This window comes from Rhinolophus sinicus, linkage group LG01 (assembly GCF_036562045.2).
Source record: "Rhinolophus sinicus isolate RSC01 linkage group LG01, ASM3656204v1, whole genome shotgun sequence".
Lineage (NCBI taxonomy): Eukaryota > Metazoa > Chordata > Mammalia > Chiroptera > Rhinolophidae > Rhinolophus > Rhinolophus sinicus.
This window is the reverse complement of record NC_133751.1, coordinates 149,096,423-149,116,132: the sequence shown is the minus strand read 5'-3', so window position 1 is coordinate 149,116,132 and position 19,710 is coordinate 149,096,423. Positions and strand designations below refer to the sequence as shown.

General features: G+C 34.5%; 1 protein-coding gene across 16 annotated transcripts in view; it reads right to left on the bottom strand.

Moving 5' to 3' along the window:
• SLC4A10 (solute carrier family 4 member 10) overlaps positions 1-19,710 on the bottom strand; it is a 255,985-nt gene that overhangs the window by 16,794 nt on the left and 219,481 nt on the right. For all 16 annotated transcript variants that reach the window (XM_074337110.1, XM_074337115.1, XM_074337114.1 and 13 more), the window contains 6 exons: positions 19,011-19,124; positions 16,745-16,906; positions 9,434-9,685; positions 8,134-8,202; positions 2,520-2,693; positions 1,579-1,701 (listed from right to left, as the gene is read on the bottom strand). In XM_074337110.1, the coding sequence (XP_074193211.1) occupies positions 1,579-1,701; positions 2,520-2,693; positions 8,134-8,202; positions 9,434-9,685; positions 16,745-16,906; positions 19,011-19,124 (894 nt within the window). The remainder of the gene's footprint in view (positions 1-1,578; positions 1,702-2,519; positions 2,694-8,133; positions 8,203-9,433; positions 9,686-16,744; positions 16,907-19,010; positions 19,125-19,710) is intronic.

The following is a 19,710-nucleotide window of genomic DNA, read 5'->3' as shown; positions in this document are numbered from 1 at the left end:
GTTGCTCATGGTCAAGGAGTTTTGAATTCAAAATTGTTTTCTCTGGAATTTAAAACTTCTTGGAAATCGTTTTCCACCTGAATAATTTTAATTACCTCAAGTATAGATCATTTCACTTTAGAATTTCTATATTTTAGTGTCTATCTTATTTACATTTAATTTATACCAAATTGTGTCATAATTTTCTTGAATAGTATCTGAGGATGATAGCAAAGCCTTATCTAAAAAAAGCCCAAAAAACAGATAGAGGCTATCAAAATACCCTGGTTAAAGCATTATTTAAGATAAACTCTCCTACTTAAATAAAAATGTACCAGAAAGAAAAATAAAGAAGTGATAATTTTATAAAGTGATATTTTTAATGTTAAATAAGTATTACTAGAAGTACAAGTATAAATATGCCTCCTACAGTATTTGGGAAAATTGAAATATTCATATAGTATTAAGATACATTATTGTGATCAATTTCTAAATGTGGAAATTCATTGCCAGTGATAGGACACCATGGAAAAGTAAAGAAATGCCAGATAGTCACATATGAGATAGCCATAGTTGTAGAAACATCTGAGCATAAAGCTCATTAGACTTTGTGTCCTAATCAAGCCTCACCTAATGACTAAATAAAACCTAAGCTCATTGAAATGTTTGCAGATTCCCCAAAGTAGAAAGGGATATATCCATGGTTTGAGAAAAGCACAGTAGACAAGAAATTGAATACATTAACTGTATTTGATTGTGGAAGAAGGAAAAGTGGAAAGAATAATGTACAATTCTCATCAAGTATTTTCTTTCATCTTCATTTCATCTTCACATGGAAATTTTGTTCCTGTTTTATAATTTGTGGGCTCAATCATTCTACCAAATGATGCACTGGTAACTTTTTCCATATCTACTCTTTGTAGTTTTTATATACTTTTAAAAATATTATGATTACTAACCTTCAAAATAGACCCAGATTTACACATGAACTTTAAATACATCATAAAACTTAAATTGTTTTAACATATGAAACAGAAAGGATAAATCAGTAGTCCAGGAAAGTTATTAAATCTCAAAAGTTTCTCAAACAATATTTACTCAATCTTAAATCACTTTGAAAGCAAATAATATCTACATGTTCTACTTAAGCACTTCATCTATGTCAAGAATAACTAATTTTATCTTTTCATTAAAATTTTTTGATTAAAACTTTGTCCCCTAGAAAAATACCAACAGTGATAATGTCTCCTTTTGCTTCTTACACATTCCACCAAAAAGCAATCATTGCATGACCATAATGTGGAAATAATTAGGCATCAGTAAGTTTTTGTCATTCACAAGGGAAAATAAACTGTACAATTTAGGGGATAATGAAGTATAAAGTTATTTGCATATTTCACTAGGATTTGATTTCCTTGTATAACCCGTGCTCTCGCTCTCTTCACGTTTCAACTTTTTGATTTTAAACATTAATCTTCCAAACGTGTCCACCTAGTTGTTAGTAATCATTAACTATCTAAAGATAAACATAATAATTTAGTTTTGCAAAGAGCTATTATGTGCAAGTGCTCTCTTTGTATTTATTTTGCTCTGACTTACTTCTTTTTCAGCGTCTTCTAGTTTCTTTTTCTTACTCTCAGGCATCAAATCGTCCAACCAGCTGAGTTCTCGTTTGGTAAACAAAAAGTCCATCAACTTTCTTACAAATACCAGAGCTAACACCTGAAGTAAATAATAAAATAGTGTAAAACAGGGAAAACATAGAAATGAGACCTATAAATTTGTTTTTCAGTAGAAACACATCAATTTCAATTAGGGCTGAGACTAAACTGAAATTTGAAGATACATACATATATGTATATATGGCTATACTTTTGCTTCCTTCATTTCTCTTTCTGACTACAACCTCAGAATAATAGCTATGATGCTACTCATTAGAGGAGTCATTTAAATGAGCTATTTAAAAACCTATAAAATATATTTGACTGTCTTCTTAAATACATGTAGTTAATAGTTTGCATTATTTTAAATAAAATCAAACCATTCTCATCTATGCTGATAATATTTTAAATGATTTACAGTCATTCAAATTCAGTATATTTTTTGAAATATTTGAAACTTGTCTGAAATACTTAATGAAACCTAATTTTAAAAATCCCCCTAACTTTTCAGATTTCCTGGTATATTCTAAAAGTTATTTTTTTAAAGTTTATTGGGGTGACAATTGTTAGTAAAGTTACATACATAGGTTTCAGGTGTACAATTCTGTAAAAATGTTAAATTTTGAAAGTTTACATTTTTCCACCCAACTTCAATTAATTCAAACTACTACCAATATTCAGAATGATAGAGACAAAGTAATATGAATCACCAAAATTCATATATAATCTCAAACCCAATCATAGACACTAGTTTTAGTGGTTAAAGTTTATACCAGGGTTTCCACTAATTGTTAAAAATTACTCTGTTGTTCCAATTTCAGTTCACAGGTTTCCAATAAGAGCAGAAAAATCACAGAAAGAGAAAAAGAGGTTTCATACCATCATGGGAAAGACAATAGCAGCTCTTGAAACTTTTATTATCCACAAAAGGCCAAGGCAACTCATCTGGATAACTGTAAAGAGGTGGACTTTTCGAAGTGGTACATGCCTTAGATATATAAAATCTGGTTGATGTTTTGCAGGCATCCAGAAGAGCTTTATTCTATCAAAGAACTGAAAGATAAACAGAATAAATGGCTTGTTACAGACAACAATAAAAGTAGGATAAGTAAAGGTTTAATGTGGTCCAATATACGGTATATCTGAATCACACTTAAGTTGACATCTGAGCATCTGGACCAAAGGATTGTTATGTGTACACTGAAATACTACACTTCCGTTTTCATAATTGGCCACATTTTCTTGACTATGGACACAGCTTGTAATTTAAAACAATTAAAACTAGTAAAGCCAATGGTAAATGTTGCTACCTGAGAGAGTACAGCCTTGAGAAACAGAATATCGCATTATCCTCTTTTACGTTGTCACATCACAATCTCTTCCTTTATTTGCCCCTTAACACCAGGGCTTCCTGGACTCCCACTCTCTATCTTCTTCTGTCCTGGAATATTTCAGCCACACCCATGGCTTCAACTTTCACACATTGGCTAAAGACTCCCAGACCTAGAACTCTACTTCCGCTCTATCTCCTGTGTTCTCGGCACACATCCAGCGGCTGAGTAGGATGGTTTGACCTTCTTATTTTGACTCTGCTGTTTTAGCCTTGCTCCTTTGATTCCCAACACAGTTTTGGGGCTGTTTTTACAAACACAAATATCTTAGCCTTAAAGATGCAACCTACATGAATTATTGGTAACAAAGTATTTCCAGAACAAATTTTGTTAACGATTGACCAATTTCTTATACTACACTGTCAAAACATTTATATATTTTTCAGTTGTATTTTATAAAAATGATTTTCATCTGGATCAATGTTATTTCTGTTTAAATTTTACCATAGAGACAGCACAACTATTTTTGGACTATATAACATTACTGTTATAGTTTTGACTCTGAGGTTATTTTTATCTACTAAAGCTAATTTTCTCAATTCAAATTTTATAGATTAAATTTTCACAGGAAGCTTAAATGTTTAATCATATTTTACTTACTAACAAACTGTACTGCATGTCAGTTTTACGTGTATCATTTTGTTTAATATTTCTCAGGCCAAATTTTGCAGTTTTGAATGTTTCCAACAAGAAGTGGTTATTTAGAATATAGTTTCATCACTGTCAGATCTTTCATGTCATTTCTACAGTAATAGATTTTATGCATTTTCAAAAGAATAATATTTGATTTTATTTCTTAGCTAACTTGTAAGAAAATTGCAAGCAATTCTCATCAACTGTTCCAAAATGATTCTAATATGCCAAGGGGCAAGTGCCACGGAGTCAAGTGTCAGGGTCCAAATATCCTGTTTTACCAAAATCTGCTTATATGTATATTAGGAATCCCAAACTCAATATAAACCCATCTTTCCTTCTGTGCACCTGTCTTATGACATGGCAGGATCTTCCCTTAATCATCTAAACCAGAATCATATATAAGTTAGCTCATCTGCCGTTTATTTATTTATTCATATCTATTAATACCTTGCAAACAATTCATTGAAAACCTTCTATGCAGAGTACTAAGTGATGAATTTTTTCCTGGCTCATCCTTCTCCATACTGTCCATAAATATTTCATTAGGTCTTTTTATTCCTATCTCCTAAATATCTCTTAAAATTACATGTCATTAAACAAACAAAATTTGGTACATGGTGGAGGTGGGACTATGGAAGAAACAAAGTAAAATCTTCTGTCTTATAACTGAATGTTTCAGTTTCTACAGAACTCATTTTTCCCAGCCACCATTTCTCCATTTGTTAAGCTGTGTTATTGCATAAGTGTACTTCAGTGTGTGGGTGCTTCAATTGTTATAGTTTAAATGGCACATTTGCTTTACTTTGGAGTCCTGAAGTGTCGGAATGAATATAGATGTGGTTATATATCTGAGTACAGAAACAGCATTCATGAGAACATTGTGATCTGTTTTTTTCTGCCATGTTGCACAGTGAAAAGCCTAGATAATAAGTGTCTTAATATTGCCAAATAATCAGGTAAAATATAGGTTCCTATAACATATAGAGTAACTAAATAACATGCTCCTTGAACTGTTGGCATTCAGCAAATATTTATTACTACTTAAGTAATGACAAATGTATTCTGAGTTTTGCCTTTGGCTTCTATCTTGTCCTAATATCAATTTACCATTTCTGCACTGAATTAACCACAAAATTCCAAATAGGGATTTCAACTCCCTGAGCTCGGGGCTGACTTAAATTTTCACTAACCCTGTTTCTCAGTGTGAGACCCTGCTCGTTGTTTCATTTGTGCTATGTAAAACTCATTATGCTTTTCTCATGAGCCTTTGATAATGTTTTCCTCAATTTTCACTTGAAAGATTCACACCCCAAATAATTCCGAAACTTCACATTCTTGTTTAGTTCTAAACCTCATGAGTATAAAATCATGTGTGTGGAGGGGGGGGGGGGGGGAATCGGTTGAAACCTATCAAAATGATTTTACTTTGTTTCTTAAACTTCTGCTGCTGTATTTATGTGAGCTTGGGGCCTAATAATAAATACGTTTCACTTACAGATGAAGTTAGTTCTCGTGGAACTTTTGCCAAAGGCAAAAATAAATAAATAAATAAACAAAACCTCTTCAGTACTCTTTCCTATTTGCCTTACCCAATCAATTCTTTCAAAATACACTTTTCATACATGAAATTAGAAATGACCCACTTAAAACTAATTTGAGTAAAATTAAATGCATCACACTTCTTAACTATCTCCCTCTCCCAAGTTCATTTTACCCAGGGTCACGATGAAGAGTCATCCTGTCTATTTTGGGTGTTTGATGAGCTTACAGTGACTTCATATTCAAGTTTTGCCTCAGTTCAAACATCCAGCGCTGTCCTAAGGCCTAAGTGGCTTTCCTTCTTCTGCAGTCAGAAGGTGGCTAGTTGTTCATGCAGGAAAAGAGTTCCTGTGCTGCCTGCCCCTCAGTGTCAAGAGTTCGGCTAAGCTACTCCATGGTATTGCTGTCTCGGCACCCATTTTGTTTAGCCTAGCAGCCGTCAGTGACCTTAAACTACACTAGCCTCTCACGCAATTGCATTTCCTAGATAGAAACCCACAGAGTCACAAGTAAATGTAAGTTCCTAATATGACTTCCCCAATTGCCTGTGTGATCAACAGTTTCCCCTGCCTTCCCCTTATGTACCTCTTAGATAAGACTCCTGTGGAACTTACCAAAACCCTGCTCTCTTGGTTTGAACTGACCAGTCTGGCCGCAGCCCAGGAACGCCAATGCACATGCACTCTACCCACAGACCCTAACAAAAGCATGTGCCCCAGGTCCTTTCTTCCTCTCTCTGTCTTCACTCTGCCTTAACCTCCCCGTGTGACCCAAGACCAGGTACTTCCTCCAGGACCTGTGAGCAATAAACTCCTCTATTTTAATTTCTGTTGTGGTCTGTTGTTGAATCGCAGCTCACCATCCCACGCCCTGTGTTCCACTTAACAAGTGGTAATTTGACAAATGCGTAACCTTCCATCAGGTGACTTTTCTTTTATGTCTTTGAATAGCAATGAGTCAAGCTGTGTCATAGCAAAAGCACCAATTTATATTTTCCTTTTAGTCAACATAAAAAAACTGTAAACTCAATAACTTTCAAAATTAGTCTCTGAAGAAAATTTAAGTATTTTAGATCAATAATGTTAAGTTAGAAAACAAGATTATTCAAATTTAAGTTAAAATCTATATTAGTTTCCTAGCGCTACCATAACAAATTTACACAACTTGATGGCTTAAAACAATACAAATTTATTCTCCTATAGTTGTGAAAGCCAAAATCAAGGTGCTGGCTGGGCCATGCTCTCTCTGAAGGTCGTAGGGAAGAAATGGTCCTTGCCTCTCCAGCTTCTGGTGGCCCCTGATATCCCTTGGCTTGTGGCAGCAAAACTCCAACCTCTGCCTTCATCTCCATGTGGTCTTTCTAACCTTCTTATAAATACACTAGTGTCCTCTCCCTTCTTATGAATACACCAGTCATTAAATTTAGAGTGGACCCTAAATCCAGGATGAGCTCATGTTGGGATTCGTAACAGATATTATCTGTGTAGATTCTATTTCCAAAGCAGTTCACATTCTGAGATTCCAGGGGGACATGAATTTGAGGGGAACACTACTTCAACCCACTACAGTAACATAAGTGGGAACAATTTGTCAACAGCCTCTGTAAAGATTTAGAATGTACTTGTGGTGGTTTTAAAACGTGTCCACAAATTCTGTGGTACTTTTCAAGAGATGGAGTCTAATTCCCTTCCCCTCGTGTGCAAGCCAGACATAGCAATTCACTTCCAACAAATAGTAAAAAGTGACAGTAACCACGGGCGACTTTGGAGACTCAGTCAAAAGGCACAGCAACTTTCTCTCTTTCTCTCATTGTTCACTCTGATGGAAGTTAACTTCTATGTCATGGGGACACTTCAGTGCCAAATGGAAAGGCCCATGTGTCAAAAAAACGAGGCCTCCCTCCAATAGCCAGGCGGGAGCTGTGGCCAATTGCCCACAGCTTTGTGAGGAGCCATTCCGATCATGCGCCTGCAGCCCTATGCAGACCTTCAGGTGACTGCAACCCTTGTGTGAATCCCCATGGTATCGCATGGCACAACTGGAGCCAGCACCACTGGTTAATCTGCTCCCAAATTCATGACCCACAGAGACCAGGAGATGATAAATGTTTGCTGTTTTAAGTCACTACGTTTTATAGTAATTTGTTAAGCAGCAGCAGGAAACCAACACAACTGTATTTATTTCACCAATACTTGCTTACACAATTACTAAGGTTTCCCTTATACTTTGAAACTGACTTACCCTATACCTTTATTGTTAGTTTAATTTTTAAAATAATTCTATAAATACAATTATCATAATAACAGAAAAACAAACATAAAAGGAAAAAACCACCCAGGATCTCACTATCTTAACAAATTGTTTTCATTTCCCCACCTTGCTTTTCAATCTGACCAACACTCATAGCTTTATAAACTTGTGGTAAGTACAACTTATTTTCCTACTTTTCTTCACTTTGCATTATGCCACAAACATTTTTACCATGTTACTTTTATTGTTGCTATAATTATCACTTTTCAGTGAATGTACCATAGACTGTTCAATTGTGTCCTAAAGTTAGAGAATTGGATTGTTTGCAATATTTTGAAAGTATGTGCAACAACGAACACCTTTGTGCATAAAGTTTTTTCCTATTCTCATGGATATCCATAACCATGATTACAGTATCAAAGATTAAAAGAGTTATAAATCTAAACCTCTTAGTTTTAATATAATTATGGTAAATGAACATACCCTAAGATTATGAACTTTATATGCTGAAGAGGATATTCTTTAACTTTTATAAATCTGACCAGTTTGAAATAATTTAACTGTGGTCTAAAACCTGCTCCTTAGATGATGTCATTTTCTTAATTATCACATCTTAGCATCAATAGACCTTAAGATACATCATCATGGATGTACCTGTGTTACTGTAAGTAATTTACCTGAATTCCCTTTAGAGATGAAGCACCCATATAAAGAAACACTCCATACAGCACTGGCATGGGAATAAACTGTAAAAGAACATTTGGAGAAGAGGCACAAGTTACTTTCAAATGTAATGTGGCCATGCTATTTTGCACTTACCAAAGAAAAACATAAAAAAATAAATAAATGTTTTAGAAGCAGTACAGGGCAGAGCCAGTAGAGAGTGTTCAAACACCAGCTTTAGCACTTTTTAGCTGTGTAACCTTAGGTAAATTACCTAAACTCTCTGTGTCTTAGTTTCCCAATATCTAAAAAGGAATGACAATAATAGGATTGTTATGAGTATTTAATAGGTCAAATCTCTAAATATACACATGGTACATAGTAAACAATACTACTATTATGCTACTTTAGGGAAACTTCAATTTTGTTTCACAATGGTGAGATATTTGGATTAAAGGTGAAGAATGGAGCTAATATACACATGTTTTTCCTACATTATACCAGATATTTGTAAACATGTGGATTGTTCAACTTTTCTCTTTTTTTGGAACATCTCAGCATCATCCAGCTCTATAATAATTTATATAACATAGAAATTAATTCTTGCAAATATACTTGTGAAATAATTAAATACAAGTAAACTTATAAATGATTAGGTAATCGATTAAAATGTTCAAATTATAACAAACTAAAATGAGTTCTAATTTAAGATATAAATAACACACCTTGGAAATATCTGCCAAAATCATATGAAAAAAATAATTACTCTGTAATGCTCTTCAAAATGGATTCATTATTTTAAATATAAAAAATAAGTATACAAAATGATGATGTCCATGTAATAATTTTATGGAACATTTAAAATATAAAACTGCATATGTGGCCTGGACCATGACACTGCTTATCTCTGTACTTCTGTCTTATACTAGGTGATATTGATTGCAAATATATCTGTCCACTGACAAGAAAATACAAGCTTTCTTTTGTGTAGGTCTGCAGTGAAATCAGGTCACAAATCAGTCAGAAATGAGTGACTCTTGCCCACAACTTTATCACCATTTCAAAATTATGGTAATCATTTAGACACCAAATTTTACTGTGCTAGACTAAATTTTTATGTCTGTAAGGATTTTAAAATATAGCACATCATTTCCCGAGTTCAGAAGTTACATAAATGTAGTAAAGAAATTCATCACTTTCATCATATGCCACACAAATATTTGCAAATTGATGGCTTAGAATCAAATGAAACTTCTTAAACAATAATAAATATATTCTGCCTTCTCTCAAATTCATAAAGACAGATTCCATTACCTTCAGAATACTGGTCATAAACACTGATGAACCCATAAGAACAAAAATCATAAGCCCAGTAACCCTTTGCTCCCGAATGCCAAGAAATTTGGGTTGTTCTCCTGGAGCTGAACATTCTGATTCCAGTTTTAGGCTGTTGACATGAGTGATGGAGAGAACAGTGGCAGCCACAAACCACGGCAAGCCCATGATGGAGCACACACCGAGCATGACAGCCACCATTAACAGATCCAGATGGTATCCACAACCTTTCTGTTAAAAAAAAAGAAATGAGGATTCTCATAGGACCTGAATGTAGTATAGAGACAAATCACCACCACCACCATGAAACAGAAAGAATAGAAAGAAGATGCTATCTGTAGTTTTATACAACTGGTCCTAAAATGCAAATTTAAGGATAAAAAGGTAACAGTCTGAAAATATATAATCTACTTAAAGAGAAGTTGCAAATATTCATATTGCAATTATAATTATAGCGCCTTGTATGTACTTTAATAGGCTTAATGTATTTCTAGGTTAACGTTACATTAGTTTCCACTCTATTTCTAGGAGATAAGTAAAGTCATTACTAAATACAGCCACTTCCATAGTTTCCCTACATGGGCAAGTTCACTCACAATTAATATTATTCACAATTCCTTCAGTATTAATTCATACCAAAAACTCATTGAGGGTCCACTATATACCTGTCATCAGGCTGAGAAAACAAAGTAAGGACTGTGTCAACAACAGAGCTAAGAATGACCTGATCAGGATTAGAAACCTCTTCCTCCAGGCGTTACAAGCTTAAGTGATTTTTTTGGACCAGACAGGAAATTTATGAAAGAGGGGAAATGGATGCAAATGGCATGTAGAAATGTTGGGAACTGGAGACTGCACTCCTTGACAGGGTGTTTAAGTCTCTCCAAGGAGAGAAACTGAAAATGGGGAAGAGCAGTGTTACCCTCTCCCTCATCCCTGTTAGGATACTGACAGGGTAAAGCCTCAGAAAGAGCAAAGGGCTTAGCCTAGTTTCCTTTCCAACTCTTAATGTCACCTTCATTAGAGGTAGTATAATAAAGTGGGTAAGGGTTTAGATTCTGGAGACAAGTGGCCTGGGATCAAATGCTGGCTCAACCAATGACCTTGAGTGAATCATTTAACCTCTTGTGCTTCTGTTTCCCTGTCTGAAAAATGGTGATAGGTAACAGAAGCCACCTCATCGGGTTGTTGTGAGAATTAAATTGTTTGATTTTGCAAATCATTTAAAACAATACTGGGTACACAGTATGCACCCAATAAATGTTAGGAACTACTATATTCTAGCAGTTGAACAATGCATTTCTCTTCGGTCCTCATTTGTTTCAAGGCTCCTCAATAAAAACATGTTTCTTAAGGGCAGGTAACATATAATTTATCAGTCTTTCCCACAGTTTTTAGCACAATCATTGGTACATGACAAGCAATCAATAAGTTACAGACTAACTTTTTTAAAAGAAAATATGCATCATTAAAACATCTTTTGGAATCAAATTTAATAAGTATTAACTTTAAAATAAATATAGCTGTTAAATTTGTTATTAGGATCGTGAGCAGACATCACCAATTTCCAGAAGAATAATTTTTGCTTTTTTTGTAGGCAGGTTTACCAAAGTGTAAGCAGCTTGCAATTATTATGAAAGCTCATATAACTTGGAGTGAAACACGTTGAGTATTTGTTGCATATTTGTCATTGTAGTATTTTGCTTCTATTTTGTTTTGTTAATTGTTTTATTAAGAAAACAACATTAAAGTCAGGTGTACTTCCTTGCCTTTCTGCTTATCTTTGGCAAATTATAAAAGTGCAGGAGACGACAGTGAGGAGAAAATGGGAGATATACCACATAATGACTTTTTCCTCATGCAGAGTCACCAATTCAGTGGTACCCTTCCTTGGGTCAGTTTAGCTGCGGCAATGCCCCAATTCACTGAAACACCTAATCTCAGTTTCCCTCATAAATATGACATTGGGAATTTTTCTTTGCAAATAATGCAGGAAAGGTTTTCATTACTAAGATCCGGGAAGAGAAACACCCTGGTGTCGACCCAACCTTAGAAAAGAACAAGCTTCACCAGGGCCATACTATGTTCCCATGGGCCTTTTGCAGAACATTTTGGAAGATGTCATTGCATAGACTAGAACTCAAATTTGGGTCCCTTGAAAGAATAACATCTTAACCAGTTGGAGGACTGTTTTGTCCTAGGGGCTCTAGAATGACAAGGCTAGAGAACACTGAAGGACCTAACTTCACAAGCCCCTGCCTATGAGGGAGTACAGAGTGGATGGTAGGAATGGTTCCCCCTGGGGTTTTGCAAAGCTGTAGTACTGCAGAGAGAGAATGGAAGAGGTGCTGGCAGCGAGGAGATAACCGTCAGAGCAGGGCGCAGGACCTAGAGAGCCGGCCTTGCGCTTTAGCACACTCTGGATTTTCCCAGGGCCTGCGTTCACTATGGCTTAATAATACAAGGAAGGCCTTCTTCATGAGAGCAATTTACTATCGCTCTTATTTAGTGTTTTAAACATATGATACAAATGTAAACAGTGAGATTCTGGCTTGCAACAAGCAGACAAAATAATGCTTTCAGAGGAAATAATTTCCTTTTCGAATTTAGAAAGCTCGCTTTATAAAGTACAAGTATATAATAAAAACAAATATACAATTTCTTTCTGATTATGTTGCACAACAATGGGAGCATTTTAATTTAATGTGAATCAAAGAAATAAAGCAGTTCTGGCACTTCCACTAATTAATCATCATCCTTCTCCTTGCCTTTCATTTTAAATGACTTTAAAAACTCGGTCTTTGTAAGCAGCTTATTAGCTGATAGGCATGCCAGCCAAAGGGAAGTATCCCTTTGTCAGACAGAGAACTCTGCACTTTCTAACATATTTCTGAAGAATTTTGTCTGAAATAAAGACAGATCAGAGCTTTTATTCTCACATTCATCCATGAATCCCAGGAAATGGACATATGGGAGGAAAAGGGAGCATAGCAACAGGTGATGCTACACCAGACCCCACTAAAACCAACATGCAGCAAGACAAGAGGCCAGCCAACAGGACCATCTGATACCCAGATGCCACTGCTGAAAAAATTCATTTCAAAGCTTGGCAGCAATTTCCTGCATCTGTCAAGTTAACCACATAAAAGACTATAGATTGACATGAAGAACCAGGCTGACAAAGAGGGCAAAAAAGAACATATCAAATGCCATAATCATCAAGAGAATGTGGTGCCAAATGAATGTTGCAAATGCATTCATTTACTCAAGTGATCTGGGATTGTATTGCTGTTTATTAAAAATGATGTCAAAAGAAGCTTGAACTGTCTACAGAAACATGTAGAAAAGCCCACAGTTGTATCTGCACAGAAACTTTCTTTACTGTAAAATAATCTTTCTTTCTTTCCATTTTTAGAGAACACTTTTTTAAAAAAGCAAATATTTTTCATGTTTTTCAAAAGGATTCATTTAACCTATGCCTATCCTACTTCTCTTGGGAAGAAACAAAGCAAAAAATGTGAGAGTATGGATTTATACCTCTATATAATATACAGAGGGTGCTAAAAAATGTACACACATTTTAAGACAACATCTCTTAAAATATGTATACATGTTTGTGGCACCCCGGTAGAATTTGCATTCTCAAATGTTTACATTTGCAGCTTTTAATTTTTTATTAAAGCATAGTTGACATACAATATTGTATTAGTTTCAGTGCACTACAAAGTGATTCGACATGTATATAACTTATGATGTGATTACCATGATCGACTCAAAGGATTATGAGGTGCAGTGAGCTGGAGTTTTGCTAATTCCTCATTCAGAGGAAAGAGTAAGTCACTTAGCCCGTGAGTTGGGCCTTGCTTCTGCAGCGCAACGCAGCTTTCCTGCGTATGCAGTAACACAAGATGATAAAAAACCATTCTTAGTGGTATGAAGAATTCTTTTAAAGGAAAACCAACTACTAGCTGTGGCAATGGAAATACAGAAAAAGTGAAACAACCTAATGAAATGCTGAATTCCAAGGTGACTTATATATGTGATGTAGACTTAGATACAGGACGTGAAGTCTACCAGGTGCTTGATACAGAAACTACAAAACATGGTTCATTAAACTATTTCTGGGAATCCTCCAACCAAGGCAAAAATGGGTTTTCAAATGAGAGAAAAAAAAATTAGTAAAAGCCAAAAATGTGGTTAACTTGTGGTCTGCAGATATATTCAAGAAACATGTCTGTTTTGTTACATGTGGTTCAAGCCCAAGCCAGGAGACTACAAACATTTCAGGGAAGCAACAGGCAGAGAAAACGGCTATGAAACAAACTGTTACTCTGGGTAAAGAATGTTCTGAGGGTGTTTTTTTTTGTTGTTATTGTTAACAGGAAAATCATCAGTAGAAGCAGACCACACTATACCAAAACTTACAGAAGACATGGGTTATAACGCACCCCCCTCCCAAAAGGAAGTGTTCAATGTAGGTAGAATATGTCTTCACTGGAAGGAACTTGCTTTGCAAATAAACGTATCCAAGGAGAAAGATGAGGTGTTCAGTCTCATAGTGGCCAAGAGCAGCCCAGCTCTTCCACCTGGGGCTACATAGCTGAATTTACGAGGAAGCCAGATTTGCTCTATTGTTTACTAAAGACAGGCTGTTCAGGGGTAAGACTATGAATCTTTTGATTATATGGTCATTTATTTGCACAATAAAAAAACAATGTACCAACTATGTAATATAGTTTATTAATATAGCCTCAAGTTTATTCTGGTGACAAAAATATTAAATGCTTGTTTTAGATTTAATTCTATAAATGCAATTACTTGAAAGACCACATAAAGAATGCTTTATTATATTTCAGCTATGCTACATGATATGTAAAGGAGGAAATACAGAATATTTGTTGATTTGGAGTTTGGGAAAGGCTGTCCCAAACTTTGGGACAAAATTTGGGAATGTCTAGGGCCTACGATGTGCTCACGAAGAACAAGGAGCAAATGCTGTGTGATTTATAAAGTGGAGAGACTGGGAAACACCAAGAATACAGAGTGGCCAAAAAGAAACTGTCACCCTCAGCGAATCTTCACTTACTTCCATGTTTTGTTTTAATACGATTCTTTTAATACTTTGAAAAAATACTGCCTCCATCAGTTTAGCTGACAGCCTTGAAGCATAATTTTTCAGTGAAATCTGTGAATTTCTGCCTAATTACAAAGATTAAAAAAACAACAACCTTCCTTTGAAAGAGAAACAATGATTATACAGCTTACTGTCTTTCTAAAACAGGAGTCTTTCAGTTTATTTTTAAACATGTGTCATGCAATGAAATATATATACCACCATTTAAAATGATAATGCAAATTTATATTGTTGGCCTGGGGTGATTACCAGGATAATGCTCTTACATGAAAAAATGGAAGCAACATATGTAGTATGAAAATATATATTTGGGTATATATAAAAATGTTGATGTTATTTCTAGGTAATGAAATTACAGTGTTTTTCACTTTTTTTAACTTTTTATAGTACCTGATGTTTTTTAAACAAAAATTATGTATTATTTTTAATGAGAAAAATAAAGATGTTTTCGGTTTTAAAAAACAAATTGGTGTCTAGGAAAAAAATGAATTTCTATTGCTTAGAGAATAGCAAACTAACAATAGTCAACATAAAGCATACTTATATTTGCTTTATAGATTTATTTAATCAACTATGTAACTTCAATAATTAAGTTGTGATGGTATTTGCTTTTGTAGAAGGCTGATATTTTAAAAGCAAATAATATTTTTAAATGGTTGATATTAAATAAGTAGACTATGAAACTTGGAAATCTGAATTCCTTGTTTTGAGGGCTGTAAATGATTCAAAGTTTCCAATATTGAATTACATAAACTGGAGCCAGCTTATAGGCTTATAAGAGCCATTTAATTTTCAAACAATTTTCCTGCCAATTGATGTCACACTGGTAGCTTTCAATGGGCCATGATGGGAGTATTCATACCATGAAAATCAATAAATATTATAAATCAAGATCTCTCTCTTTTTATACACAGATAACTGGTTGTTAAACATTTACCAGCACATCACTAGTCTGGTTCCTAAGACTTTATGAGATATTTTTGTAAAATATATCCTTAATAATTAAAAAATTCTGACAAAAACACTAAGTGAGTTAAATGAAATTAAGGTTTTGAGCATTCTTAAATTACTTTCTACAAAGAAAATAAAGAATTCTCTTTGTTTTAAGAGATACGTATTTTCTCTAATATACACACAAAATTCCTTTTTAGTAAGGTTTATTACAAATAATTGTGCTTCCTCTCATTTATGTCATTACTATTTCCCTTCAAATAGTTCCGTCAGAGATTTTGATCTTTCTAACAAACATAAAATGCTATAAAGCATGGTTTCTGTTGCTCTACAATTGATCTTTTCCTAGAGTTTAAGGAGTATGTACCTCAGACCAGCACAAAACAAGATTATGCATGTTCTGTTTTTACAAGGTTTGATTTAGATTATTTTTAACCATTCAATGATTTTTATTTTATCAAACATATTCCTGTAAGTGATTGTGTTCACATTATAGAGCTGAGACAAACTGCACAACAGTGAACAACTTTGATTATTCACGGTTGCAAAAGGGCAGGATCAGAATGTATTATAATAAATAAAATATATTCATATTTATCCTCTGTAAAAAAACAGAAAAATCATTGAAATCTGCAATAAAACTCAACAAAGATGTCACAATCTATAACATTTATGGCAGGGTTTCATTGTCATAAGCATTATAGACAGAGAAATACCTGAAGAAAATGAGAAATATCTGAAGAAATAATTTGTCCCAATAGTGAATGTAACGTAATAGATATATTTAGGGTCAAAGGGAAAAATAGATGAATCCCAGATACAAAATAAATTGGTAAAGCTGCACTTCACCAGAACAGACTGTGATTTCATTAAAATATGTTAAACATGGTAAAGAAAGTTAGAATTCTGGCAATTTTTTTTTTTTAAATCCCTAGAGGTTAAGTCTTAGAGTTTAGAGCTCAGCCAAGTGCTGAGCTCCAATAAATTTAATTTATTAAATAAATTAATTAATTAACTAATAATTAATTTTAAGTTCATTGTAAGACAAAGTATCCTGAATATAAACAATAAAAATTATGAACCTGAAAGCATTATTTTAATATTTCACTTATAAATGACTACAGAATATAGGCAAAGCATAATGAACATCAGTTGATATCAGTTAAGTCACAATGATTTACATTAAAATGGATGTTAAAATATACCTTTAGCTTATGCTCTTTTCTGTTGATGATTACAGCTGTAATCTGTTGGTCCATAAAAATTAGAATAGTACAAAGCAAAGCTGGAATAATAGCAGCTATTACTGTCCACCATGGATTTGGACCTACAGGTGTAATAAACCAACCACGATCATCTCTGGTGGGCTATAAAAAATAAAAGAATGTACATAATTATTAACTGGATTAATTAATACCTAATGAATTAAGTCTTAACAGATGCTACCAGGAAAGCCCTAATTATAAACTGATATGCCGAGTGAGCTATATGGAGGTGTGATCAAAAACTATGATGAATGTTTAAATTTTAAAAAAAATTATTACAGTAAAGGACACATTGCCATTAATCCTCCTCAAAATACGCCCCCTCGCTTCAAACACACTTATCCCATTGTTCTTGCCACTTTCTGAAGCTGCAAGTCCTTTTTCATGTCTTTAGTTGTGCTGTCATGGCTGCCTCGATGTCCTGAATCATTTTGACTTTGGGGAAGAGCCAGAAGTCGCATGGTGCCAGATCCAGTGAAAAAGGTGGATGAGGACACACCGTAATGTTTTTATTTGACAGAAATTGCCTTATACCAGAAGCAATGTGTAACACGGAGTGTTGTCATGATGGAGGATGATTTAAGGCACATTTTAAAACACACCTTCTCTCAACGGTAGCTCACACCCATCTGACTGCACTGAACAAGTTGAAACTTGTCATACACTGTTACTAAGGTTATTGTCACACACTGTTACTAAGGAAATGGCTGTACCAGAAGCGATGAGTGACATGGAGCATTTCCATTGTGATCACAAAATATGGTGAATGCCACTGCCGAGTGCCATCCAACAGAAAGGCAGGGATCTTCAATACAGGAAATGATGCGATGGACCTTAGTAACAGGCGTGTGACAAGTTTCAACTTATTCAGTACAGTCAGTCAGGTGTGAACTACGGTTGAGAGAAGGTGTGTTTTAAAATGTGCCATATATCATCCTCCATCATGACAATGCTCCGTGTCACACATCGCTTCTGGTATAAGGCAATTTCTGTCAAATAAAAATATTACTGTGTGTCTTCATCCATCTTATTCACCAGATCTGGCACTATGCGACTTCTGGTTCTCCAAAATCAAAATGACTCAGGACACTGAGGCAGCCACATCAGCGCAACTAAAAACACTAAAGAGGACTTCCAGAACTGCTTCAGAAAGTAGCAAGAATGATGGGATAAGTGTGTTCAAAGCAATGGGTAGTATTTTGAGGGGGATTAATGGCAATGTGTCTTTTACTATATTAATTTTTTTTATTTAAACATTCACCATATTGTTTGATCACACTTTATAATTAACACTAATGTTTATAAAGCATTTATAAAGTACCAGGCACCATTCTAAGTGCTTAAAATATTTTAACTCAATTTTTTTTTCTTCACAACACTCTAAAGAAGATACAGATAAGGAAACTGAAACCTAGAGAGGTCCAATAAATTGCCCAAGATCCCAGAGTTAGTAAGTGGTGGAGATCCGTTTTGAATTCTGACAGACCATCTCAAAATGTGTGTTCATAATCAATACCTATATTAAATAAAATAATATTTACCATGTACAGTTGGGAAGTTTACTTACACTTACAAATAGCATGTTGAAAACTGTGTTTAACTTTCAATTTAGATGTATGCACAGGCTATTATGTAAAAACAGCGAAAAGATGCTTGGTGACTGCACGGGCTCAAGGAAGGGTTCTAAACATGGCTGGTGTCTGAGATGAGTCTCAAAGGAAGTCATTTTGACAATAATTCTATGAGGAAGTCACCAGCCCTGAAAAAACTGAGGCTCAGAGAGGTTAAGTAACTGGCCCAATGTCACACTAATTAGTTAGTGACATAGTCACAGTTCTATTCCAGACTTATTTTTATCTGTTTCTCAAGCCCTATCCACTGTGCAATTCTGCATCAAGATAATGCATTTCCCTTCATTTCAAAATGCTTCCTTATCTTTTAGGAGTGTTGTATATAGATATTCCAACTGGAGAAAGTGACAGAAAATATTTTCAAGTGGCCTCTAGGTTTCTATTTCTGCGGTTCCTTTTTTTTAATATTAGACCCAAATTATAGTCATGCTGTGGGCATTTTATTTACTGCTTATTAATCTATATTCTTTATATTTTCATGAAAATCCCAACTACTAGGGTTATAGCCATCATGTAAGTGAAGATCAGATCTACAGAAATGGAGAGATAAATAGTAAATGCTTTTATAACTTCACCTTGAAAACACTTGGTACTTGTAGTTTTGGAGATGGGATTCCAATGGCATAGTCAATTAAAACCATACACAGAATTGTAAGAAAGACAGCAAAGTCACTCACTATAGATCGAACCTAAAAATAATGAAAACATTTGTCACTGGAAGGAACTACAAAAGTGAGGAATACTCAAGAACATACTCGTAACCTACAGTCACACTTTATAAACACTTTACGACATGACATCATGATATATTTATACATACTATAATGTTACCATTAGCTCTGTCAGAATCTAAATATGTACTTATGTACCTCTGTCATTAAAATGGATACACACTCAATCTTTCCAGAATGAGGCATTGTGGAATAGCTATAATGGTGATTGTGCTATTTTTAATATTTATTTTTAAATATATATTATGAGCCCAAATGTGTGAATATTTAGAACACAGAATAAGGATGTATGGCCAGCAGTTGGCTCTTTCCCACACAAGCAACATTTTAACATGATAAACCTGAAGCACCATAAAATTATCATTTTTATTGAAGAAGCACAATATTTTAGTTAGTTTATCGAGGATTTAAGTATGGCACCAGGAAATGTGCACAGCAGAGTGGGAAAATTTAAAAGTTATTTTATGTAAGCCAGTTTTTAAAGCCATTTCTCATTTATAAAACCATCTTTAAGCAAAAATCCTTATACAGTTATCAACAAGAT